The sequence below is a fragment of the Thermobia domestica genome, chromosome 13, assembly GCF_964235325.1.
Source record: "Thermobia domestica chromosome 13, izTheDome1.hap1.1, whole genome shotgun sequence".
Taxonomy (NCBI): Eukaryota; Metazoa; Arthropoda; class Insecta; order Zygentoma; family Lepismatidae; genus Thermobia; species Thermobia domestica.
This window is the reverse complement of record NC_137466.1, coordinates 158221079-158248663: the sequence shown is the minus strand read 5'-3', so window position 1 is coordinate 158248663 and position 27585 is coordinate 158221079. Positions and strand designations below refer to the sequence as shown.

At 34.6% G+C, this 27585-nt stretch overlaps 1 protein-coding gene across 2 annotated transcripts in view; it reads right to left on the bottom strand.

The window, feature by feature from the left end:
- The window catches only part of E23 (ABC transporter G family member E23), a 362062-nt gene that overhangs the window by 233879 nt on the left and 100598 nt on the right, over nucleotides 1-27585 (bottom strand). Inside the window, exon 1 of one of the 2 annotated variants that reach the window (XM_081736749.1) lies at nucleotides 8962-9109. The exons of the other annotated variant lie outside the window; for it this stretch is intronic. Within the exon in view, the coding sequence (XP_081592875.1) occupies nucleotides 8962-9023 (62 nt within the window). The 5' untranslated portion in view covers nucleotides 9024-9109. Of the gene's footprint in view, nucleotides 1-8961; nucleotides 9110-27585 lie in introns of those variants that run through there. 2 annotated transcript variants of the gene reach the window in all.

Genomic DNA, 27585 nt, shown 5'->3' with positions numbered 1-27585 from the left:
CTAATTTTACAGTAATTATGCGATATCTTCAAATAGATAAAAGATAATTGAAATATGGAACAAGAGCGCCCTAGACAATACTATTTTGCCCGAGGTACCGTTATCACAAGTCACCTAGTGGCTTTCCGTTTTCAGCTGTTTAGAAACGCGAAAATAAACGCCGATATTCAAAATGGCTCGAAATCGAAAGCAGATAAGTGAGTCGTGATAACAGTTTCTCATGTGAAATAATATTGTCTAGGGCGCCCTTGTTCCACATTTCGATTATCTTTTATCTATTTGAAGATATCACATAATTACTGTAAAATTAGCGGTATTTTAATTTCGCCGGGAGGAAGACTCTTAAGCTCCTACTCTGTTACGTAAAATACAGTAATTTGTACAGTGAAAATGTATGTTGCATGACCCCACAGGGGCATGTGAAAAGCAAAACAGTTCGTTGGTGAATTCCTCTTTAATACTTGTTTCTTTACCAGTAAGCTTTCTAGAAATTGTACACAGTTCATTGTAACCAGGATTTTCTAATAACATGTGACTGAGCATATTGAATGCCATATTAACAACATCATGAGTCTCTGAAGACAATGTTAGTGAAATTCTTTAATCAGAAAAAGTGAATGTTGTAAGGAATTATATCAAGGTTTTAAGGAATTATTATATATATTTGCCAGAATAAGCATTTTAAGCATGATCAACTATGGTTAAATTGCTTGTCAGGGTGTGTACTATGAAGTATAACATTTCTGCATATCTTTAGAAGTGTAAGAAGAAATAAGCATTTTGCTAAGAAATCCGGACTCTAGTCATCCCATTTATAACGTATTTTAAACTTCAATAGGCTAATAGAAAACTTGAGGTTTAAATTAATCTGATTTTTAACATCGTTTTTCACTAATTCTTGATAAGGAAAATGTTAATGTCTTGTTAATTCCGTGTCAAGAAATCAGTCTAAACATAAATGCCAGCAAGACAAAGTATGTACATAGTAACAACTCACAACCAATTGCGAATAAATAAAATGAGTACGATTAACTCCTAAGCACGCAGGGTATTTATTTTCCTTATCACATTAGGTGAATATGAGTAAACTATCTAGAAAGAAGAGAGAGTATCTAGTAGCCTTTTCCATATAAATATTCAGTAAGAGACGATCAGAAATCGTCACGTCAGATCCTCATCCTGAACATATGCTTGTAAGTTTAGCACAGCAAGTATACAAGGTGAACAGCTGAAGATGAGGACAAGGTATACTTCGATATGGTGATCACTTGATCGTTAAATTTAGTTATTGATATAAAGATATTCAAAAATATCAATCGATACACCGAACAGTTTTACATATCTTTGGATTAGGTTAAGACATTCAAACAAGAGTCAAAATGAGTGAGGTTAAATAAAGGCGTTAACATTTACGGAGACATTTAACCTTTTATGGAGTAAATATATCAAAGCAAACCCGTAGTGACAAAAGTTTGACGAAATGCTTAGTTAAAGCACAAAGTCTCATTCGAACCAAGATTTTTACAAAACGTTGTTTTTTTCTTTCCATAGAAAATAATTAATGCATATTGTGTAGGAAACGCAACGTATATATATATTTACCATGCATGAATCATTAACTGTAGGCAATGACTGTGAGCATATATGAGTTTTCTCATTGTTCTTTGTATTTAGTGTGTAGAAATCGTGTTTTTTTAAATGCCAAAGAACTATTCAATACATTATGATAGACGATTGTAAAATGAAAAGCCATAAAATAGTCTATAATACATCGGAGTTCAACCAACTTCCTGACTACAGTTACTGATATATATTACGTATCAAGCTATAAATACGAGAACAAATCATACCAAAATGGCATGTCATCTTATGCATTGCTCTGACATCATGAAAGTCCGAGTCGTGAAGAAGTCTATATATCTCTCGTGTAACAATGACAAAAACCAAACAGAATTGCTTCACAAGCAACAGTGTGTGAATAGGCAAGATAATGTCAACTTTTATATTTACACATACATACACATTGTTAAGAAAGACAAATACATGCTGATACAGCAGTTATTGCTAGAAATTGGGAATACCGTTTGCGTAGCCGTAATTACTTGTCTAATAGACTTGTTTTTATTTAATCCTTGACTAACCCAATTAAATATTATTACCCAACCATATTTTTATAATCTCTAATTTTTTTGGTGGTTTATGTTATAATAATACCTACACGATAACAATTAGAAATGTGCAGTATGTTTCGAAACTTTACTTATATTATTGAGAAATATCATTATCAAAGGGTATGGTGTCACAATATAATACTTACAAACATATTCTATCTAAATATATGTATATACATCGAGAGTAATAACCATTTAGAAATCTTCATTTTATATAACTGCAGTTATCAAATTAACGTTTTGAAAATTTAATTCTGTTCTTACTTTATACAAATATTTTACTTTTTTAAAATTAGACAGTAGAAAGATAGTGAACAATTCATGCTGACCATCCATGAATTAGCTACTATTTTTGTATCAAGCCATCTGGTGGGTAAACTGTTACCACTTTTGCCTACCATATGGATAAGCCTGATGGAAGTATCTATGGACTCTACATTTCATATAGTCTCGGTTTTGAAAAAATAGGCATTCAACTTCAAATAAATACGTATGTATTTTCCTATATCTTATTGATGATACAACACATGAAGGCAAGAGCCCAGGAAATGAACGAAGTCTCAAGATGTGAAAATTATATTACAAGTTACTGTAATGTTAAATATCTTAAAGATAACTCCATTTACATACGTTGTGGGTTAAATATCCACAGAAAGATTGATTATTCGTTTCCACTGTAGACCTTCATTTTTAAGATTTTAATTATCTTTCCGTTGCATCCTTCATACAAGTACGATATACACTACAATATACCTAGGTATGTAGTCATAGTCAAAGAAATTATTTTATAACTAATATTATTAGTGAAATATATGGAAATTAAAGTTTACTATGATAGTATATAAAATATCTTGCATTACTAATTTATACGAACGTATATGGTTGTAATCACAAATATGCCAGTGATCCTTATGTGAGTATGTGTTTACTTCAATTTATCTTTATCTTCTATGCTCTTGATTTTTAGTCTTGAATTCACTTTTATTAATTCGTTTTCCTTCTTATCTGGCGTATGTATTTTCAAGTAGCAAATTGCTGAGAACAATGCAAGTGCGAGTGGCTCAGTGGTAGACCGTTGATCTTTGGTGTGAGAGCTTCTTGTTCGATTCCAGGACATGCGTGTTTGTCGCCGACAAAATCTCAGGGGTTTCCCCGTTTCTTCCTCCTTCTCATTCCACCACTTTTTCATAATCATTAACTTTCATTAATCACCGTCTCACCTAATCTAGAAGTGATAATCATGCATTAAGTTAGTTATCATTTCATTTCTTTAGGACTGAACTTAGTTTCTAAATCTTTATATACACTAAATTCTTAAAGACGTCATTCCTCATAATTGTTTCAAGCTGAAATCCAAGATCAAATACTTCCTATTAAAATCATATATTTGAGAATCTAACATATACATTTAAGTATCCATTATGAATCACATCGACGTCTTTGTGTCGCACTCAGGGTAAAGTGTTGCGACACATACAACTGAAATTGGGTATGTACAGGAAGCTTGCAACACATTGTTTCCAGTAACTATACACTCTTCACACAACATATGGTTTTATGATCGTTGCATGACTGATGTTAAGTAATGGGCACATAAATAACACGCCAGTTGCTTGAATACACAATTTCTCTGAATTCTACGTTATTGGACTTGGATTTACAAACAATAAAGCATGGTTACCAAGAACAGAATTGACCTTGACCTTAATTACTAAAGATGAAACCAGACCAGCATTCATACCGTAGGAAACACAGAAAAATAGTATTTTTTTTAAAAAAAGTATATAAACAGACAAAGATAATATTTTGAAAAATATAAAATCACTTTACTACGGAGTTTCTCAACTTGGGAATCGGGACCCCTAGGAAGATTGCGAGAGAAATGCATGGGGGTCATAAAGGAAAGGGAAAAAATAAATATAATTAGAATCTACTAATAGTGGAAAAATATATTTTTAGATGTTACTTATTTTGATAGATACGTTTTTATTATCAAATAGAGCTTATTACACACTTTCAAAGATAAATTTACTTAATCACTTACAAACCAGAAATAACTTATTTAGCTTGGTGGCAAGAGAATATGATAGAAGGTGAGTCGTTACATGAAATAGTTCAAGAACGTCTGCTTTACTGTATTCGTGTGCTATAATGTAGCTGAAGCACTAATACGATTGCCTTTGGAGCATTGGCGGATCCAAGGGAAGGACGGTGGGGGCAACCATCCTCCCCTCAAAGACTAATTATTTCTTCTAAGCCCAGCTATTTATGTTTTCGGTATCTATCCTTCTATATTCTGTTTTCATGAAAAACTCGGTATTTTGAGTCTACATTTATCGTCCAGGAGGCGATCCAATCCCTCCAAATGACCCTTCTGGATCCTCTACTTCTTTGGAATGCATGGTTCCGGGTTCGAATCTCGATAGATGGGTGAACAGAATTTTCGTTGTTGATCCAGCATTCTGGGCCAAACCAGGACCCTATTTGAATTAAGAGGAATCAAATTCTGGTCTTAAAAACCAGAAATAGCTGCAATGGAAATCAGCTTGCAGAGAAAGTTTAGTTTACTCTATATTCAAATCTGATTTATCAATAGTAGTGCTGAAATTGGTCGATCATGAAATGAAAGAGAAAAATGAATAGTACATTTTAACTTCATTTTGAATACTACAACTCGATGTAAAATTACGATATCATTCCATAAGTTGACATGACAGGCTTTCGTTAAGATCACAATATGTTATTAAATGGTTACGCATTCATGAATGTCCACGAACTTACTTAATTTTGAAAAACTTTTGGTAAGTTCAAATTGCCATATTGAACATACCGTTAGTTTCGTTACACAAGAACAGAATTTATGATATCTTTAAAGTAATAACCAGTGAACTAGCTTCTCTTCTTATAGTGAAAAATCACTTTGTATCATCCAGTCTTCCGGAAGTCTATACACTACTGTTTCTGACCATTTCTGTCAAAACTTGCAGTGCAGATCGTTCACTTCCCAAACTAATAATAATAATAATAATAATAATAATAATAATAATAATAATAATAATAATAATAATAATAATAATAATAACTTCAATAGCATTATGTGCGAAGAAAGAGATAGGATAAGCACTTCTTTCAACTGAATAGTCCTTGGCTAGAAGCTGGACTTCGAAGAAGTAATTGACAACTTTGTCGAAGTCAAAGGTATACAAAATGTTAGGCCTACATAATACATTTATACATTTAAACAAAATAAAATTACACTCAATATATTTTTCATATAAATTACATTTTAAATTACGTATTTTTAGTAATTCATTTATTATATATATTTTTAAAGGATGTCAATTGAGTTATAGAAACCAGGAGATGAGGCCACCTCAAAAGTTTGCCAGGGGCCTGCTCGCCTCTATTTACGCTACTGACCATATCTAACCAAATTTTGCATCTATTGAGAAAAATAATGTTGCCAATTCTACAATTTGGACTTTGACCTTAGATTGAGATCTGGGATGTATGTATGTGTACTTCTGAGAGGACTGTCTTACGTCTTTTCAAACCACCAACAGATTCAGCAAACCAACTTTTTTCTTTCAAGTTTTGTTTGTTATTATAACTATTACTCGTTTGTTGTATGTATACACACACACACACCGATGTATGTATGTTGTTATACGTGTGTATGTAATGGGGACGTTAGCTGGCTCTAACACAAACGCTCTAAATTTGGCAACCCTGACCACGGTTGCCAAAATGGGCGGACCTTAACTTCAAAATGACGTCATCACGGTTACAATAACCATTGCCAAATGAACAGGGATGTCGTTGTGTTCATTTAAAAATTTTGGTTGCCCTTGGCATTCGTCTCCTTGTGCAAGGAATGTCTTTTCCGTCATAAAATAAACAGAAGCACATCGGCAGATGATTTCAGCCTTTTTGTGTTTCCCTTCTTCCCTTCCCTCCTCTCGCGTTCATACACACACGCGAATATGCACTGCATAGACACACTTCGGAAAAAAAAAGACGAAAAAAAGGAGACAGTACAAGAGTTGCATACTTCTTTTGCCCGCTAGCAAACTGCAGATTTTTACACATTTTTTTGCACACAGACGTGATGACGATAAAATCAAATACAAACCAAAAAAAGTAACATTAACTCATTGAATTAAAAATAGAAATAATATTTCTATTTGAAATTAATCTTGCTGTAAAATGCTAGACAAGAAGTTCAGAGTTCGAATTCTGAAACATGTCAATCACATTTACGGAGACGAAAAGCCTACGGTGCAAATTTCATTTACTAGGACTGTGCAAAGAACGAGTAATTCTGGTATAGGGTAGGGTGTGAAATGCTGATGAACTTGGAACGATTCCCCTATTTAATATTTTTGGAAGAAAATTCCCTCTCTAACTAATAACTAACTGGGAGGGTGATGTGAACTCTTTGTCAAAACACTCCAGTACGAATAGAGTTTTATATTTATTAATTTATTTTTTATGTTAAAAGTCCTGTCTCCCTTACCCTTTGACAGTTATAATTTCGTACCCCGGTATAGGGAAGCATTTATATATAATAAAAAGTGACTTCACAATCGCGTGTGATCACTACCGCACAAAGTTTGGTCTTCGTTTTTTCATACAAACTTGTTTCTCGGAAAGAGAACACGAGCAAAGAATTGAGAACCTTTGTTGTGAGCATAGGATTTTTTCCTTATATAGTTCTCGCCGAAAAAATCTCTTTTTATGTCTAAGGACCCATTAGACCTAGAATAACTTATGGTTATGGGAAACGTTTGCAGCAACAGAAATCAATGTTATAGTTATAGGACACTCAACGTTTAACAAAAAAACAAATTCAAAGTTCTTAGCCATACGGACAAAATCAGCTGTAATATTAAAATAGCAACAAAGATTCAGTTCACCAGAAGTTGACAATCGTTTGACGAAAGAACTTTTGGGGTGCTTGCAAGAGTGAGACGTGACAGTTTGTGAGGATCATTTAGAGCCTTTAATAATTTCTCTGATAGCAACTGGATAGCAATTGTGTGAACTATATACTGACTTCCTTCTGGAAAGTATTTTTTGGGAAAGGATATACAAATCGTTTAAGCAGCAAGCGAGGGCCAACTCTTCCCTTGCCTTCCTTGAAGGAACCAAACAGTGACAATCTGTTCTGTAAGTTGTAAAAATTCTATTCATAGTAATGCTCTATTAAGGAATAATGTACGCTCGATCTCACAATGGTTCTAAAAATTTATGTTCCTTACTATACTGGATGTACCCTGTAAGTCTTTAAATTCATTTGCCTAACGCCGAGAACATACTGATGTTCGAAATAGTGTCCTGAAAGCTATAATATTACGATAAGAGGATCGAATGTGTACAGCAAAAAACCTTCAGATACATCTAAACATATCGAGTCCATGTCTTTCATTTCCTGACAGGAACGAATCTTATTTTTGCTTAGGAGCCTAGCTATTTAGCTCATACGACAATGGAAGCACTGACTTTGAAGTTTCCCCTGGATGTTCAAATCAAACACTCATTATGAAAGAAAAAAGAGAAAATTCAAGGCTAGATATAGTTATAAAATAGTGTATACAATTAAAAATGAATTAAACAGAATGTTACTGAGACATGACTATGAAGTAAATAAATGTTATCAATGTTCTATTTGTTAAGTTTTATACCTATAGTGGGTTCGACACAAAACTAAATTCTCTAGTACGAAGTTCCTACTGGTCAATAATATTATGCTAAAAAAAAAAAAAAGCTCAGTACATAGTCACTCCCCCCCCCACAACAAATCTATTATGGTCTATTATTGACGTTCTCTTTCGAAATTGAGATACAATGTTACAATCTATACATCTGTGCAAACCTTGCATTTTCAAATGACCCTTTCACTCTCCTTATATATATATATATATATATATATATATATATATATATATATATATATATATATATATATATATATATATATATAAACTGATCTACTGTGATTCTGTCGTAAATACAACAGACTTGAGTTCTCACAGAATTAAGCTTCTCATATGATAACTTCAAGAGCTATCAATTATTCACACATGATAATTTCGAGAGTCATCAATTCACATATGATACATTTAGGCATGTAAAATGAGGCTTCTAGTTTTCACTTCCTTGACACCATGGATCTATAAAAAAATTAAGAAGTGACTTGAAATGTATTTAAGAAAAAGATTGCATTCGTTAATGACACAATTAAGTATTCCTATTGCAAAAGAATGGTATGCTCTAGCAAAATATGGAATAAAGTAGGTCATTTGACGCATTTCCACTTTGTTATAATGGGTTAGTGTGCACTTTGCTGTGTCTAATAAATCATTTTCATTGAAATATTTTAAAATACATTGATTAAGATGGCCTCCCGCTGGCTTAGTGGCTTGTAGTTGCACTTTTGGTAGATGAGGTCCGGGGTTCGATTTCCGATCGAACAACATTGAAATTTAAACACATTTGGCGTTCATCATCATCTGAAACTGTACGTCCACGTCTGATATAGCGTCGGATCTGAAAGTGGAATCAAGACATTCTGTGCATAAGTTTTGAAATTTAAGAAAAGCTCACGGACAGGGGGATTCGTGAAATTCTAATCTAAAAATGCAACTCAAAAACCATTGTAACAGAAAAGTGTTTCTTCTTTTTTTTCTATATTGAATATATATAATACACACTGTAGTGAAATATACTGCTTGCTATCTCATAAACCAGCTATAAACGAAGTATGCATATTGAGTACAAGGGTACTTACCTAGAGATACAGCTGCACGGGTAAAAATTTTCCGTTTCAAGTATGTGTTTGAGGATCACCATTTTTGCTTCCCCTTTCGTTATCACACTAGGCCTCTTACTGAACAAGATTCTTTAGAACAAACCACTTACATACCCAAACAGTAGCTGCGATAAGCTTACTTTAAAAGATGTGAGTGAATGGCTGGCCACACACACACTTCAAATAACATTCAGACAGGAAACACTTGAAAGAATCTGGAAATTATTGTATCTACTATATTCACAGTCAACCAAGCGTCTTTGAGAATGAAATTTAATTACTTAATCCTACTGTGTGATGTCTTAATATATATATTCAGACATTCTATATACGTCATACCACACACACACACACGCAGACGATCATATTTAACAAACCTCGCATACATAAACATGCATCACGGAAAACGGAAGAAATTATTGAGACTTAGCTATTAACCAATACGATATTTTTCTTCTGTATTACACAAGTACCATATTTATCACAAAAATCAACCCAATACTATGCGTCAACAAGATTTGTTTCTCTTCCGTTTTAAGTAAAAACCTGGCGCAGAATTTGAAATTTAATCTACTGTATGAGGATTCTTAAAGGCACAGCACTTTTTGTTTTCTTCCTTTCTTTGTTTTGTTGGCGATTAGCAAAAATATGAAACTACCAATTCCTCAGCATTTTGTGCTCTTGTGCACTGGAGACAATGAATACGATTTTTATGTTGGTTTAGCATCAAGGATGAACACAATAGATATATTGTTTACATTTTTCTCTTTTTCAATTTTAACAATAGGAAACTGGGTAGGAAGTGGTGGGAGGATTGTCTTTTCTTTTTTCTTTCTCATTATTGTTGCTGTTTTTGGTATTGATCGTCATTAGCAAGAAACGCGTGTTTGAGCTGAATTTGCACGCAGGAACTGGTACACGAAGGTATATATTACATATCTATTATTTTTTCACGCATCATTGTTACGATGGCGATAATGATGATGATGATGTGTCGTTTTCTTTCTTTTTTTAACGTATTATACCTACCCTAGCACTTAATGTACTATAAATAATAAATTGTATGTGCTTGTTTTAGAATTTTTGCAAGATTGCTTTCTCAATATGCTCGAACGGTTAATAGGTAACATTTCCTTTTTCTTTTCTTTTTTTTTTTAAATCAAAATATCCAATATATTTCAATCAAATATTTTCTTGTACGCCTTATATCTGAAAAACTGCATATAGTATAGCCAAACCCAAACTATCACTTAACTCAGTATTACGTGCTTATTCCATGGATAATACAAAAACTCGATTTAGGGGCCGTTCAAAAATGTTGTGGCCCCGGATCGAAAAACTAATTATTGATCAAAATCGCAATCTTTTGATGCATTTTTGGAATCATTCCTAAATTCGCAATATTTTGATCCATTTTTTTTTTTTTTTATCATTCCTAAAATTCTTGGTTATTCTCCAATATTCAATATTTTTTCCTTGAATAAAAGATCGTAACATCGACGAGGGGAATCTGATTTCTAATAGCAGTTGCGTGTAGAGATGTTGCAGCGAAGTAAGAAAAAATCACAAGAGGAAAACATCACACACACACCAAAGTGACCAGACGTCCCGTTTTACCCGGGACAGTCCCTTATTTTCAACCCTTGTCCCGTTTTTTTTCTGATTCTCAAACGGGACGCCTAAATGTCCCGTTTTAAGCAAAAATGACCCAGATGTCCCGTAATTATTATTCAAAATATAAATGGTCAATGCAAATTCTACGCTCTTCTGTACCGACACTCATTGGGAAGGTTCTGCCGTGCCTAGAACTTCTGAATATTCAAATGAAAATAGTGTTCTGTGGTTCAAGTGGGAATTCTGAGTGTTCAAGTAGTTAGAAGTATTGTTGGGTAATACTTAAGTTAGAAACATTGTGTTATCATTCTTACTTTGTAAATTGAAAATTCATTTTGTTAATTGAAAACACTGCTGAGTCCCAAAATGCAATGTGGAAGTCACTTCCCCCCTCCCCCCCCCCCCGTCGCCGATTCGTATGCGTCCCGTTTTTGAAAGTAAAAGTTCTGGTCACCTTGATACACACACAAAACTATAAAACATCAAATATGGAGGTGGACTACATTATTGTTAACAATATAGAACAAAGAATATTTTGTACTAGTAGTAATTCCTTGCAAAGTATGCGAGATGAGCATGATGAACTCAATATTCCATACCTCTATGTTAATTTTATTCCAAATTTTATATATTATTCGAAGTATTTTTTTTAAAAGTAAGTATTTAATAACCTATACACTAAAATCATCATAAATATTTACTAAAAATAATAAATCACTAAATCAAACAGAATCATCCCTAGATTTATTTTCCTGTCCTTTAACATGTTTTCGCCGCCTTTTCCTTTTGTACGTTGCTTTCAAAATACACACACACACACTTATCATAGTGTTACCTAATACTTTAACTTAAAATTATTACGTTGCTCAACGTATGCTCATTAGATACTGAACCACTTGTCTATATGATACTCTTCGAAGAAACTTCCTCCCTCCCTCTCAAAAAAATCGACTTTTTTTCTACATCCACCTTTGTGTGTTTGTTTGTGTTGCAAGTTTTATATATTTATAAGCATTTACTCTTTTTATTACTATTATCTTCAAAAGAAAACAAACTGTTCTTTTAAAATGACTGGTAATTAAACAAAGACAACAGAAAATCAGTAACTGCGTCTTTTAGAAAAGCCAGCACACAACATAGCACGCAATAAACGTGTAACCATTTTGGTATAAGCACCAAAAAACAACAAAATGTTTGTGTCCAACACGAGGAGACCTTCTGCTAGTTTTAATTACTTCCTTCTGTCACAGCATTGCACATAACTTTTCTCTGAATTTGATGCCAAACATCCAGTAACAATTCCTTTAGAAACAATTGCTGTTTACTTCTGTGAATAGTACCAAAATATTATGATCATCGCATATAACAACTTCTTGACCTTGCAGTGAATTGCATGACTTCCCCCCCAAAAAAAAAAATCCCATCATCAAACACAAAAGTTACATTTTTACAATGAGGCAAAATTGCTTGTTTGTCTCTGATTGGTCTTGACCTTATTTCGCACTTGAACAGAACTGCTTCCACAAACCACAATCAGTGCACAATATAATTATACATTGTTCTATCTGTCTTTCCTCAAAATGTTCAAATTACGTCAGGGCTTTTCGCAGAATAATTGACGAAATTTCGTAGTGTTCATGGTCAGCATACTACCACGTATATAATATTTGTCAGTAGTGCTCATGGTTGGTTGTCATAATTGTCCACATATTTCTTTCTCTCTCTCTCTCTCTCTCTCTTGTTGTGTGTAGCGTGTAGAGAAACAATACCGCCAAACTTTGGGACGTGACTCCTTATTCTAACTGAAAGAAAAAAGTTCTAATAAACGTGAGTCTGATTTCAGACTATAAGCTGTTAATGGTTTTTTTTTTTTTTTTTTTTTTTTTTTTTTTTTAAATCAAAACTGAGACACCTAGTTCAACTCATAGTTTTGAAATATTATGCAAAAATTAATAAAAGTTCCATCCAAATATCAACCATGCAACGCATCACAAAAGACAAGACTGAGACCTGAATTCTTTTCAGGATTCATTCCGATATACTATTCGAAACTCTGTTGTGTAAGTATAGAGTACGGTTCACAAACAAGAATATTTGGATAAAAACATGTACTAATTCATTTATAATTGCTCAATCTGCTTGAGCTATAGCAGGGCCAAGAAGAGATAGTTCTGACGTTTCTTACCACATGCGGAGGGACAATGCAGCCCCTACTTTGGTACTATAGTATTACCAACCACGGTCACTCTGTCTCACACCATTAATTAAATTGCTACTATAGATGCACCGGAAAAAAGCTTTGACACGTGAGTAGTGGCAATGTCACTGCGAGCTGTCAGAGACCTTCTCTTGCTGGCTCCCCTATATACCCCATAATTTTCGACCTTGGGTACTTCAAAAACTGATTTTTCAAAAATGTTTTGGTTGTTTATAGCTTTGATTTGATATCAAGTTATTTTATTAAATTTGAAATAAGTAATCACCTGAATTTTGGTGTTGCTTTCCCGCACCATATATAGTTACCATAAAAGCCATTTCGTAACGATACATGTACATTAAACATCTTGTAATATTGTTCTAGCTCCATAAAGTAGACTTAAAAAAAAAAAAGACACTAAGAATGCAGGAATAAAGCTTTAATTCATTAGAAGTATTAAATCATAAGAAGTATTAAAGTAAACTTTCTGGTCTTGGTATGAATATAATCTTCATAAACTTCTTTAGGCTGGAAAGCAAGCTTGTCTACAAAAGTATAATTTGATAATAAATGTGTATCTGCCTTCAAACTTTAGTTGGTATCGTTTTCAATAATAATTGCATTGAGAAAATGTACCCAGAATTTTACTTGGTAGAAATCAAAATTAATTAGATATTTTGTACGCTTGACAAAATCTTGCATGAATAAGATCCCTTAGATAACATATTAGATGTTGCAATGCGAACAAACGGCAACATTTTCAGTGTGCAAATTTGCTTCTTAATATTTGAGAGAGGGCTAAAATGAGTTCCAATAGGATACAGAGGTCTAAATGTGTAATAATTTTAAATGAGGCAATGACGTCTCAACATGAATACGATAACCTGATAAGAGTAATAAACAAGAAATTTATTAAATCAATAATCATATATTGCATGAGATATCATTTTCGAATGTGGCCTCACTGGTGGTCTAGTGGCTAGCGCGCGCGCAGGACGCTAAACTCCAATCCAGAAACAACACCAACTTTTCGAATATGTTTGCGTATAGGATTAAAAGTACCCTGTATCTTGAATTGTAAGACGTAAGCACAATAATACGTTTGCAAATCTATACATGAATACGTTATATGTAGTTAGTGTATAACATCCAATCTTTCATATCCGAATACAGTTAGTAGAATGAAATTACAGTGTATGATGGAAGGATAAAAACTAGTGGAATTTGACAATCTCGAACTAAACTTTTTATCACTAAACATGGATTGAGAGGCAAAACAAGCATTCCCGGCAGGTGGTGCCAAATATTGCTAGGCATAATCATTAGCCGGTAGAACAGGAGTAAAATGGCCAGCTTCTTTCCATGTCGTTCTAAAAGGTATATAAAAGGCTGGAAATTGGGAGATAGAATGGAGTTTTCCAGTCTTTCTCCTATGAAATTAAGTTTTCCAATATTCCTTCAATATGTCTTTTCCAATGAGAAATGTCGAAAAAGAGGATCTATATATATATATACGAGCATATACACTGAACGTTGCCAACGTTCTATCCACATTGATTGTGAAAGTCAAACAGCACCAGGTTTGTTCAGGGAAAGATGGTAACCGTTCGTATCCTCTAGATGGTGTTGGCACATTGTAGCGTCCACCCAGCATCGTGAGGATAATTGGGGAGCTACTTGAAAGGAAAAGGTTGCAAACTCCGCTCTAGAAACCTGGCACTAATGGCCATGGGAACCGATGTGCTAACCACATACAATTCCAAAGGCATGAGTGCCACAAACCAGCTGGTAGGGCCCTGGACCCCTAAGGACTGCTTGGTTACGAGTTTGTATACAGAACATTATGACCCCAAGATTCAAAATGAAATTACTCTGTGATAAAAATTATTTTACTGTTGTAATGAGAGAAAATAGCTAATTGGCACCGAGAGGGATAGAAAATTCCTCTTTGAAGCCAACATTTCGATTTCATTCTCCATTCTTCACTTGCTTTCTCAGCTTTACTTGATTTGATTTTTTTTTTTTTTTAAATTTTTCATTGGTAAACGGCGTAGCTGCATGCCCAACAAAATAACTAACCAACGAAATCAAATACTAATGTTCGCAAACTATGGTCACACAAAACAAATTAGATAAAAAAAAGTGGAAAATATATTTTATCAATTACTGTTGCATTTACACGGAGAAGTCTCTTCCTGTTTTGTAAAAGGGGCTATATGTTACAGATAAGGACCATTCACAGAATGGAAACGCAAATAACCGATAACATCCATCTCGCAACTCTATTAGTTGAATGGCCTTCAAAAACAGATAATCGCGTTATGTATTTCCGTGGTTTCAATGTACAGTAAACAATGTACAGTGGCCATATTGGATTTTGTCAGACCATATTCAGTATTCTTTGTATGTTCTGCAAATTTTATGTATTTAAAGAAAGTTCTGAATGAGACAACGGAACATCTAGAGCCAAAAATTTTCCACTTGAGGTTTATCTCATAGTAAACTGACACAAATACCATAGACTTGTCTATAACAAACAGTTTATTTATTTATACAGTAAAATCTCCAAAGTTTCAGATAAAGCGCTTCTGATGCAATTTTACACATTGGAAATATTAACAATGGTAAATAGAAACGAAGTTTCACAATCATGCCCTTTAAGATTAATGAAGATGGATGATCGGAAAAGTAAAAATAAATACCGGTATTGATAGATATGACATGATTCGAGATCGAATCAGGAACTCCTTGAATTTCTTTAACACTCTATCACTGAGTGGCAGGTCTCTCAAGCAATGAGGAGGCCGCGGTAGCTCAGCGGTAGAGCGTTCAACTCTGGTCCTTGGGGTCCCGGGTTTGATCCCAGCCCCGCCAAGTGAACTTTGTGGTGGACAAACACCGTGTGCGTGGGTTTTCTCGGGGTTCTCCGGTTTCCTCCTACTTTCTTCATTCCACCATTTCATTCATTACTCATCATCACCGTCTCCTTTAGCCTAACCGGCATAACGTGGGACGTAAAACTCAAAGATTTCATTTCATTTTTTTCAAGCAATGAAAATCGGGAAGCAATTTCTGGAAGAGAGAAAGTCATACAATACATATTTTCAGTCAGTAAGATTTGAACACAGTGCCTTTAAATTACGAGTCAAGATTGTTAACCATTCGACTACTATTGAAGTATTAACTACCAGAATTCTTGGTAGGTATACGTTCGACCGTTTTCAAAACTATAGCGTACGTGAATATTCACCCTCGTATACATTCTTCTTTTGAAAATTTAAGCTAAGTATACGCTGAACTATAAAAATATAGATGGGTATACGCCGCATACTCTTGTGCAGTCACCTACATAAGCACCTGGACCCCTGACTGTTATAATTCCATTACTTGGGGTCCAGGTTCTTATGTGGGTGACTATACAGTACATGCCACATTACATCCCTGTACGTTAAGTATGTGTAAGTATATTTATTTTCACGTTTAACTAGCAGAATAGCCGTTCTTCACACGGGCAGAATACATTTAATTTTAAAGACAAAAGGGTAAATTTGGATTTAAACAGCATCGGAAGTGTCACGGTTCGTCTCAGCGACCCCGAAAACTATGGATTCAACACTAATAATGGTCATTTTTGATCATTTTAAAATATATCCTCCTCCTCCCCCTCTTCCTCGGTGCCGTCAAACTGAGATGATAAAAACTATCCTAGGCCCGAACTTCATCTATGTTGAAAATTTGAATGAGATCGATCGGATGGTTCAAGTCACAAAGGTAGTCTCTTTCATTTTTATGTATTTTTCTATATCTCTTCTCTCCTTCTCCCCTAAGTTGCACAGTCAAAGTGAAATGATAAAAACCATCCTAGGCTCAAACCTCATCTACATTGAAAATTTGATCGAGATCAATAGAATAGTTCAAGAGTTATTAAGTTATAAACATAGTCACTTTCATTTTAATACATATAGAGATTTTAAAAAATACGCTGGATTACAAGTTTTACTTATTACCTACTCGTATTACTTAGGTACAATGATTCAACATGTAAGCAAGCGACAGTTTACATTTGTCTTCGGATTAAAGGTAAATATAGTTGAGTTATTATTATTATTATTATTATTATTATTATTATTATTATTATTATTATTATTATTATTATTATTATTATTATTATTATTATTATTATTATTAAAGCGTTGAATCTAGTTTTTAATTTTACGTGTTGTTTAACAGAACTTTTGTAGCATGCAAGACTACTATGGGACTAATGTCCCACACTTCCTTTCTCTCATAACACAAACCCTTTCACTCAATGGGTCTGTACTTATGATTAGCTGAAAGTGACAAACCATCTGACATTAGAAACAAAAGTATTGGTCACTATAAAAGAAAACCTTAAAAAAAATCTTGATTTGTTTCGGAAGCATCTGCCTTTCTCAGTACAACCGAATAAATGATGACGATGATGATGATAATGATGGGCTTCACATTTTGCCAATTGAGAGAAATCAAGGCAGAAAATTAGGGAAAATGCCCACAAGACTGTCATAAAAGGTCACTACTCCCTTTACGCAAAACCTGGGAATAATTCATATCGCAGACGCATTACCTCATCATAGAAATGGAAACAGGTGCTTATAAAGAATCAAGGGTTAATAACATACCATATATATATATTATATAGTGTTTACTTTTTCTTTTGTTATCCTGGTTATTATTACCTGAAAATAACAATAACAATAATAAAGAAAAGTCTGGAAGATGTTTTAGCTGAGCGATGTTGGTGAGCCATTTACCTTGTTGACTTTCCGGGCAAATCTCAAAATTCTTGGAAAGGTCTTCCTGATCTCGGTTCATCGGCCATGAAACCTCCAACCGCAAGCTTCTTTGGAACGCCCTAGTGCAGTGCACTATCTTCTCCAACAACATCAAGTAACAACATTCAAGTAGGGGAAGAAAAAAAAAAAAGCAGTTTGACCGCCATAACAATAGCTTTTAAATGAGCCGTGGTAGTAATAATAACATTGGGGGAAATAAAAACAAAAAGCTTTGCAGACATTGAACAACTTTCCTATTATTGTTGGTGTTATTTGTTTGTTTCTAAATCATGTGTGGTTTCAGCATGAGTGTCTTACAGTCACTAACACACACACACATACACACACAAATATACAAGGTGTTATAAAAAAAATTCATAATATTTTGTGAATGGATTCCTCAAAATAAGAAAAACAGTTCATATGGACCCGTGATCGGAAGTGCATAGATTCGTAGTTCTAGGGTGTCGAAAACGTTAAAAAAAATTACCGTTAAAGGTCCATAGTTCCACTACTATAGGACCGATCGTAGTCGGGTCAAGAAAACACTGAGATACTAGTATGTGAACTATCCAAATATCCATCTTTCAGAACCTCCAGTACTTGCACAATCATATTTAGAGAGGCTGTTTGGGAGTACTTGATCACTCTCCACCTACCCATTCAAAAATTGGTGTGCAAGTATTGGAGCATTCTTAAACATGGATATTTGGATAGTTCACATAACAGTTCTTCAGTGATGTCTTGACCCGACTACAATAGATCCCATAGTAGTGGAGTTATGAACTTTAAAAGTTCACTTGTTTCACGTTTTCGGTACCCTATAACTCCGAAACTATCCATTTTTGAGTACAGGTTCATATGAACTTTTTTTCTTATTTTGATGTGACGAATCTGTTCGCAAAATATTATGACACATTTTTTTGCAACATCCTGTATATTTTAAAGGTTTCGTAATAGTAATACAATTTGGGAGGTATATGTATTTTCTACCAAAACAGAATGAGCTTCCATTGGGGTAAAACGGCTGCTTTTCCTCGTTTATCACGAGAGACTTCGGTTTGTTTTCCTCTGATCTATTATCGATTTCCCAATAAACCTATATGCTCTTATGTCGGCTGTGAGTCGATATTGCAATTTACTCTCGTTTGCATTCCGATGTCGTGTCTCGGTTGATTTATGTTCGTTCTACCTGCAGTTTTTGTTTGTTTGTTTGTTTGTTTGTTTGTTTGTTTCCACATCAGCTGGCAAGAGTATCTGCACTTGTTGCCACTTGGAAAAACTTTAAGCAAAATTTTCGAAAAAAAGCATAATAGTTGAGGCTTTTTTCTGTGGTATAAAAATGAAATGCAAAGGGTTAAACTGTGGGCCCTGGTTTCATTCTTTTAGTTTAACGTCCCACGATTATGCATCAAGGTTGAGAAAAATGGTCATGATGAGATTGGTGATAATTATGAAATGACGAAAGTGGGAAAAAAATAGGAGAAATCCGAGGAAACTCACAGAGACGGTGTTTGTCCAATACAAAGCTCACTTTGCGAGAGCTGGAATCGAACCAGTCACCCATATACCAGAAGTGAGTGCTTTACTTTGAGCTACCGCGGCCCCTCCTCAATTCACATGGATTCGGTAAGACACGGGACATTAAACTGCAAACAATTAAGTTACTGGTCAAGCAAGTCAAATGTCACAGCAATTTCACCCGCAGCAGACGATCAGCAGACTAGGACATTTGGGTGACCTATATCGTTGCACTAAATTTATTTTCATTTTTTTATTCTGCCGCAGAAATTACCATTTAAATGCATTCTGGTAATACATTTAGACAACGTTTTCTTGATTTTATGTATATCAATATATTATTAATAAAATCAAAGTGTATTTTGGATGCATTTCTCCACTTCTGTAATAGCTATATTTTGCTCGGTGTTATTTATAATTAGGTATAAAGTCACACCAATTGTCGGGGTATACGAAAGTAAATTTTGTAAGTTGTCCCTTTTTCTTCATCATCATATACAGTAGGTTTGATTCAAAGTGCTATTGTTGTACAAATTATACTCTTTTTATATGGCTTGCTTTGTCGCCTCACTAACATTTCAATGACGTATTTTACATTATCTACTTATTGGTTTTCCCTTTTATGCTAACAAATAGAAACAATTCATTTACAAACAGGTGCAGAAAGTGCTTTAAAATTATAGAATGCAAGTAAATGTATTACTTTATCTTTATGCTTCTTTAGAATATAATTCGTATTTTTTTAAGAGTATACGTAATCTTGAAGGTTGCGCCTTCTCTTCACACAGATTTTCAAAATATCATTGGATGGACATTTATGGTGTTCGTTCTTTGTGCCAGTTTCCTTACGAGGGTTTAACCCTCTATCAGGTATGAGTTTTTTTGTTTTTTTTTAAAGCAGATGTTAGGTTTTCACGTACGTACTATAGTTGGAGATTTAGTTACTGTACATTGAAAACGAGGATAATGTTCGCTCATTATTGAGAGAGTATTGTAAAGGTAAAAATCTAGGTGTTCTCAATAATGAATGAAACAGATGTTTGGATTATCATCTCTTAACGTGCTTCTCTTTATTTTGACTATTAGTTTGAATATTGTAATTCTACAAACATTGTAAAGATAGATAAAAGAATTTGCTGTCATTTGATGCCACTTTATGCTTAATTACAATGAAACCTATCTGTGAGTTAGCCACTGTTGCACCTACATCAGGGCGCAAAATTTCAAAGTCAGATGCACTCGCCAATCCAAACATGATTATCGCCAGTATCTCTCACATACAAATTATGAGAGTCCCCCCCCCTGAATGTGGTTTGACAAAGAAAATGATTAGATCAGGGCATAAAGACCATTGTGAAGACTTCATATTCCGTGTTTTCTCTCAATCAGTGACAATTATTTTTTTGTGCGAAACAGAGACTGCGCAGCCCTGTGAGTTTAGACAGAAGCCATTCTTACTGCACGCTCGTCGCCAGTACTAAATTTCTAGTCGCCAATGGCGACCTGGCGACCGGGAATTTTGTGCCCTGATGTACATAATGTCTAACTTGTATAAGAACCAATTTACTGACTACTGAGTAACACTAGAACATGTCTCTACATCTTAAATGGTTCAACAGGTATATATCCAAAATTTAGCAGCTGATCAAATTGGAATAGTATCAGGGCATGTTTTTACTTTGGTCATTTTATTCAATTTAGTGATTTGAATCTTTTGGTTCGTGTTTCGAGAATGTATCTGTTGTTTTCATTCATTACTGATATCGAGTCAAGTGGTGACTTATTGTTGATTATTAGGTTAGGTAAGGCAAAGTTAGGTTATAGGTTAGGAACTGATTCATAATGATATTTAATGAATTCTTCCGAGGAACTAGTTCCCTACGAATCGATTCATTGTACGATCCATTGAAGGAAATGAGTGATGTAAAAACTTACCTAGTATCAGTAATACGTAGTATTTTAGATATTATTAAGTTGAACAATGAACTAGTTACTTCAGATTCTATGATACTTTAGAACACCGAGGCTATAAGTGGTGATAAGTCGTGAATGTACAGTTTAAGGTGGTCTCTGAACAACTGCGAATTGAAACCGAGTCTACCACAAAGAAATAAATGTAGGCACGCTAACAGATAGGGTTACAAGCGAGATGAGACGAGACACAACTCTTCCAGTAGAAACACATGCACTTTCCGAGACGAGACATCACTTTCACAATTTGTTTCCGAAACGAGACAGTCTCAATTCTTGTGTTGAATTGATTTTGAGTTTAACGTCCTTTTCAGCAGCGAGGGTATATGGGACGGGATTTACTGATTAACGTGGAATCCGAACCACATGCCTCCCGCCGGGAATCGAACGCGGGTCCCCCACGTCAAAGACGTGTACGCTAACCGCTTTGCCGTGAAGGAGCTCAGTCTCAATCCTTGTTTCGTAGAAAAAACGCAATAAGAATCATTTATCTATGAGGAAGCTATAGAGTTAACAAATTTACAACGTTACTTTTAGGTATATTCTGTAAGTGTTCGATTAACTGTTTCGAACATTTAAGATTCAGACTAACGGACAACGAAATTAAATATTCGCTTAACGGACAATAGAACAATCACTTGATAGCCGTTAGTCCAAGGGACAATTCTTCCCTTTTGTAAGGTAATATTTATTCAAGCGACAACAAATGGTCAATATTCAAAATGTATAAAGTGGAAGAAAATTACATAAACAGTGAATAAAATATTACGTTATAAAAAAATTGACCGCATTTTTCTTTTTTTTTTTTTTAAAAAAAAGATTTCTTTCGCTTAAAGGAATCACTTGCATTCTTGAAGCGAACGTTTTTTTTTTTTCTTTTCTTCTTCAGCCATCTTGGCATTACCCAGTGGCAAGGACAATCACTTCTCAAACTTCAAGGACCAGATGCAGTTACGCAGGTGAGAAGAATATCTGATAATTCTTTTTCGGCATTGTCTGTCTGGCTTTCAAAAGAGACACATGGCGTAGAAGTTTTTACGGATTGTCTATATTTTTAAATGTATTGAGATACGTAAATTTGTATACAGTTTATACGTAGTATACAATACTCGTGGTATAATCTCAATTTATATGTAAATTGAGATTTTAAAAAATAATCTTTGAACTCAGGGTTCCTTAAACGAAGGAAGAATACCAGACACTTACGAAGCTTTTGTAGTGATGAAACAGGATTGAGCGTATGTAGTTGTTGCTGAAGTTACGGAACAAATACTCAAATAGCACAAGCTGAAGTTTCATGTGTCTCCCTCTGGCACTATTCAAGATTTTATTCCTGACTATAGTCCAACTTTTATTATTGTTATTAATATTACCAGTACAAATGCAGGTTTATACTGATAAAACTACTAGTGAAATTCTTGAGTTAAGCTGATTTTGAGTTTAATGTCTCCTTCAGCACCGAGGCTCTATGAGACGGGACCTACTGATTAACATGGAATTCGGACCATATGAACTACCGTTGGGAATCGAACCCGAGTCTCCCACGCCAATGGTGATTACGCTAACCGCTTAACCACGAAGGAGCTCAGATGAAAATCTTCTATATCTCCCCATTGGAAGAGATACTTGTAGAAACTTATTACTATTACTATTAATAAAGAACACCAACACTACCACTAGAACGTATCAATTATCAAGCAGTATACAATCACCAAATATAGCAATTTTAAATCACAAAACTATTATAAATGTGTAATGAAAATTTTCATATTTCGCATGCATACAAACTTACACTCTACTTAGGTATGGCAATAGTCATATAGGGACGAAACAAAATCAAACAGAGACTTCTTGTATCACAGATAAGAGAAAGAAATAATAATAATAATAATAATGATAATAATAATAATAATAATAATAATAATAATAATAATAATAATAATAATAATAATAATAATAATAATAATAAGAAGAAGAAGAAGAAGAAGAAGAAGAAGCAAATCTTTGGTTATTTTAGCGTCCTTAGTGCAGCGTCCTGTACTAACGCCGTTCTAAAATCCCATTTCCTTTGTAAATTAATTAAGAAAATGTCTTTCCACTGAAATCTCTAGTGAATAAATATTGATTCCTCCTTTCCTTTGTATTAATAGTTGTATGTATGGTCCCGTGTAGCGTAGTCGCTAGCTCTCGAGTCGTCCCATGTTCGATTCCCGATGGGGCATTCGGTAAGCACCAGGTAAGTAACGGGATGATACCTAACATATAGGTCCCAGTTCGCTTGCTTTATTCCCCATTCCCCGGGTTGTGTGCTCACCGTGAAACATCATCCATCACATGTGTCGGGCTTAAGGCCGTAGATGCCGGTAATGCCTAGGAGTTTGTATAAATAAATAAAACCCGAAGCCACGTCTCGCCATTCGTGCTCAATGTGCTCTATCAGTATAATCACAATACTATTTTTTATGCCTCGTGTATTGAAGTCCCTCCCGAAGAATACTTTCTGAAATCACCATTTAATACCATGTGGTACAAATTCACATGACTTGGGACCCTTCATGCCAGAGGTTAGAGCTATACCACTGAGCCAATATGTCTTTTTTTACTAATAGTATTTTATATAAACTACTACTACTTGCACTTTTTAAAAACTGTATTTCTTTATACAGGGTGTTTCAAAACAACACCGTCAACGTTTCGGAGCTGATTCATGACACCAAGATAAGACAAAAAGTATACACCAACCTGGATGCACAAATTCTTCCTTTCGAAGTTATAGGCTGCCGCGAACATGAATTTAAAGGTCCATAGCTTTTGAACTATGGGACCTACCGTAGTTGGGTCAAGACCACATAGAAACTAATATGTGTACTATTCAAATATCCATGTTTCACAATCCTGCGGCATTTCGGCAACAATTTTTATAGAGGTAGTTGGTACGTACTTCAAATTATATGCCCATAGTAGCCAAACTCCCTCTATAAAAATTGTTGTGTGAGTACCATATGATTCTGAAACATGAGTTTTTGGACAGCGCACATAGTAGTTCCAAAGCGAAGTTTTTACTCGACTAGTTTTGGAGCTATGGGCCTTTAAAATTCATTTTTCGTGTTTTCAGGAGCCTATAACTCCCAAATGACGGATATCTACACCCAGGTTGGTCTATCCTTTTCGTCTTATCTTCGTGTAAGGAATCACCTTCCAAACGTTGTCGGTGTTGTTTTGAACCACCCTGTATGTAAATGATACAGTTCTGAGAAAATATTAGAAAAACCTGAAGTAAAAAAGAAGAAAAAACTTAAAAAAGTATAATAATTGAAAACAAAAGAGTGACAACATTCTTTTTATGAAAAGTGAAAAACAAAAGTTAAACGAAACGAAATAGGCCTTATAAATATGTATCAGTGCAATTTGCACTCGACTCACTTGTCAGTGTTTGGTGTTCCTGGTAACTTACATAGGATGAGTGCAGATGGCACTAGTGTATCATAAAACAATGAATATTCCTCCTACCCATTTTATTTCCACGAATTGGAGGGAAACTCAAGTAGCTTCTAGATCCTTGAACTTGTATGGGAAGATCATATATATTCGTTGCAACAAAACCGTAATTTGCCACAGGAAATAATACAAAATTATCAATGCAAATAACTAAAAGGTGCATACAACTTATTCGCAACGAAAACGAAAGAAACAAAGAAAAATAGAAGTTGAAAGATCATAGAAAGAGAAATCACAGGATGAGGGGTCTGTCACGAATGTAGTAGAGAACTGTTTGAAAATACACTTTTATTATTATTATTATTATTATTATTATTATTATTATTATTATTATTATTATTATTATTATTATTATTATTATTATTATTATTATTATTATTGGATTTGATCCACTCAGTGCAAATGATGTTTTGAATACAACAATGGTTTGTTTTATCTTGATTAAACTGAAATATCTAATAAAAGTGATACAGTTTACAACAAAAACGCATACCACCTCCTAGGGATCTTCAATCTCATATCGTTCCAGAACCCTTGTTATTCTATATATATATATATATATATATATATATATATATAATATTTATTAGAGGAGTTAAAACCCCTGAAGTTCCCCTTTGCGTACCCCAATGTATCTCTACTTGTTATTTCATCAATAATTTGAAAATAAATGGGCCATTGATTCCAGTTTTCATCTATGTCAAAGAAAAATTTACTCAAATTTATCCATTCTTTTGAAATTCTTGAAAAGTTAAACGGATGTGCCGGGTGACGTTTTATGGATTTATACGCACTTCTTCATCGCCCATCACTTTTAAGTTTAAAAGCAGAACAAACTTCTGGTGTAGCTATGTACTTCGAAAGAATTTATATGTCTTAAAAGACTTTTAAAAAGTTGAGTAGAAATTCAGTTAAAACTTAAGAAGAGGTGGGTGATAAAGTTTATTTATTTATTTATGGCACGAAAGGTATATTTCAACAGATAGGTATCTTCTGTTACAATTTCAGCAATGAATCATTGCCTAATTTGTCTAGAGCTTCCTTATGGCTAAGCAGTTAGTGTACGCGCCTGTAGCGTTGCAGGCCCAGGTTCGATTCCCGGCGGGGATTCCAAGTTATGCTGTAGGTTCACGTCTCACATAGCCTCGCTGCTGAAAGGGACGCTAAACTAAAAATCAAACTTAATGTGTCTACTGAAGGCAATAATATGTCACCGACACTGTGACACAAGTTATTAATATAAGATTTGATCAAATTTTAAATTTTACTTAAATGTTACAGATTGCATTCAAAATAAGTATAAGCGACATACAAATTTCGTGAGAACTTTCTATTATGTGCCACCTTTTTCGGTTCTGTAGGAAGGGAGGATGTAGTTTGTATCGCCATCATTGGAGAATCCTTCCTGTGGGGAAGTAACGTTTTGGAAGGTGGGAGAAATATATATTTTTTCTATGTATATTTTTTTGCCTCTATATTACGTAATGGATTTTTTTTTTTATTTATGCGAGAGGAATGTTGTCTCTCAGAAGAGGAATTTGCCACAGGCCCTCTTCTAAATTCAACCCTAAATTATTCACTGCCCCTTTGTACCAAACTGTACAATATACGAGGATCAGTCAAAAAGTTAGTTGCGCTGCTTAAGAAAATAAAACAGTCAATAAATAAATAAATAAATAAATAGAAATTTTGCAATAGCTTGATTTGCATCGTAAGTTCCATTCACAATCTACATTTCGACGTAATTACCTCCGTTATTTAAGCTTTTGTCGAGGCGTGGTACAAGTTTTTCTATGTCTTCTGCAAAGAAATCCCGCCTAATGCCCGATCACCATTCTTGGGCGGCAGCTTCCACCTCGTCATCCGAGTGGTATTGTCGCATTGGAAGTTTGTGTTTCATGGAACCAAACACATGGATGTTACACGATGAAAGGTTCTGGGCTATAAGGAGGGTGATCGCACACTTCCCACCTAAACTTTGTCAGACGTTCGCTCAGCATCGTCAATATCTGTATATTCGTTCTCAAACATGTTGCACCACTTCGGGATACTTGACGTGACATTGCATTTTCACCATACACTTCATGCAACTGTCGATAAATTTCAGTACAGTTACACCTTTTCGCACCCCCCCCCCCAAAAAAAAAACAAACGAATCACTGCACATTTCTAATTTGGACGCTACCAGCTACATGTCTGGAGTGTTGCCCCCAAGGATGTTATAAAATAGAGGATCTGCCCATATGTATCTTCATCATATGAACTTAATGAAGCCAAAAAAAACAACCGAGCATCGTCTGAACCGCCACGTCTGATTGGCTACTCTCATTTCCGCCATGATTGTTGTGACAGAGGTGCGGATTCGGATTGCACCCCTATCTATACATAGTCCTATGATAATATAATATAATATAATATATAAAGTGAAAGAACATGTTTGTAGCAAATTGGTTAGACATACACTGTACAAAATTTACATAATAACCTTGGTTAAAGCACATGGCCTGGCGAAGAAGAAGAAAAAAAAGAATTTCAAGTTCGAAATAGATTATTTCCTCGAAACGCTTGTTATATTAATGAGTTCTTTTTCTTCTTTTCTCAGTCTATCGTCCAATCCAACTTCTTTTTCTACACAAACCGTAATTTTCTTTTGTTTGTTTCTTCTTGAACACTAAATAATTTTGCCAGGATGCGTGTCTGTCTCTCCTCCCCCTTCCAAAGCACAGCGCTCTGTTTCATTCAACTGTTGACTGGCCACCCTCCCTGCGGCCATCTAGTGTGAGGTGTTTGATTTGCTTTACTTTGCTTGCATTCAGCATACTGGTAATTGGTCTGAGCTCGTTCGACTCGACTCGAACCCAGCTGGTTGGTTTCGCGATAATGTAAACCGCGGCTAAAGGGGTGAACAGCCTCTTGGCGCGAAGGTCAAGTTGACGGCGAAACGCGCCGAAGTAAATACTACGCCGGAAATAGCTCAACCCGGTGATG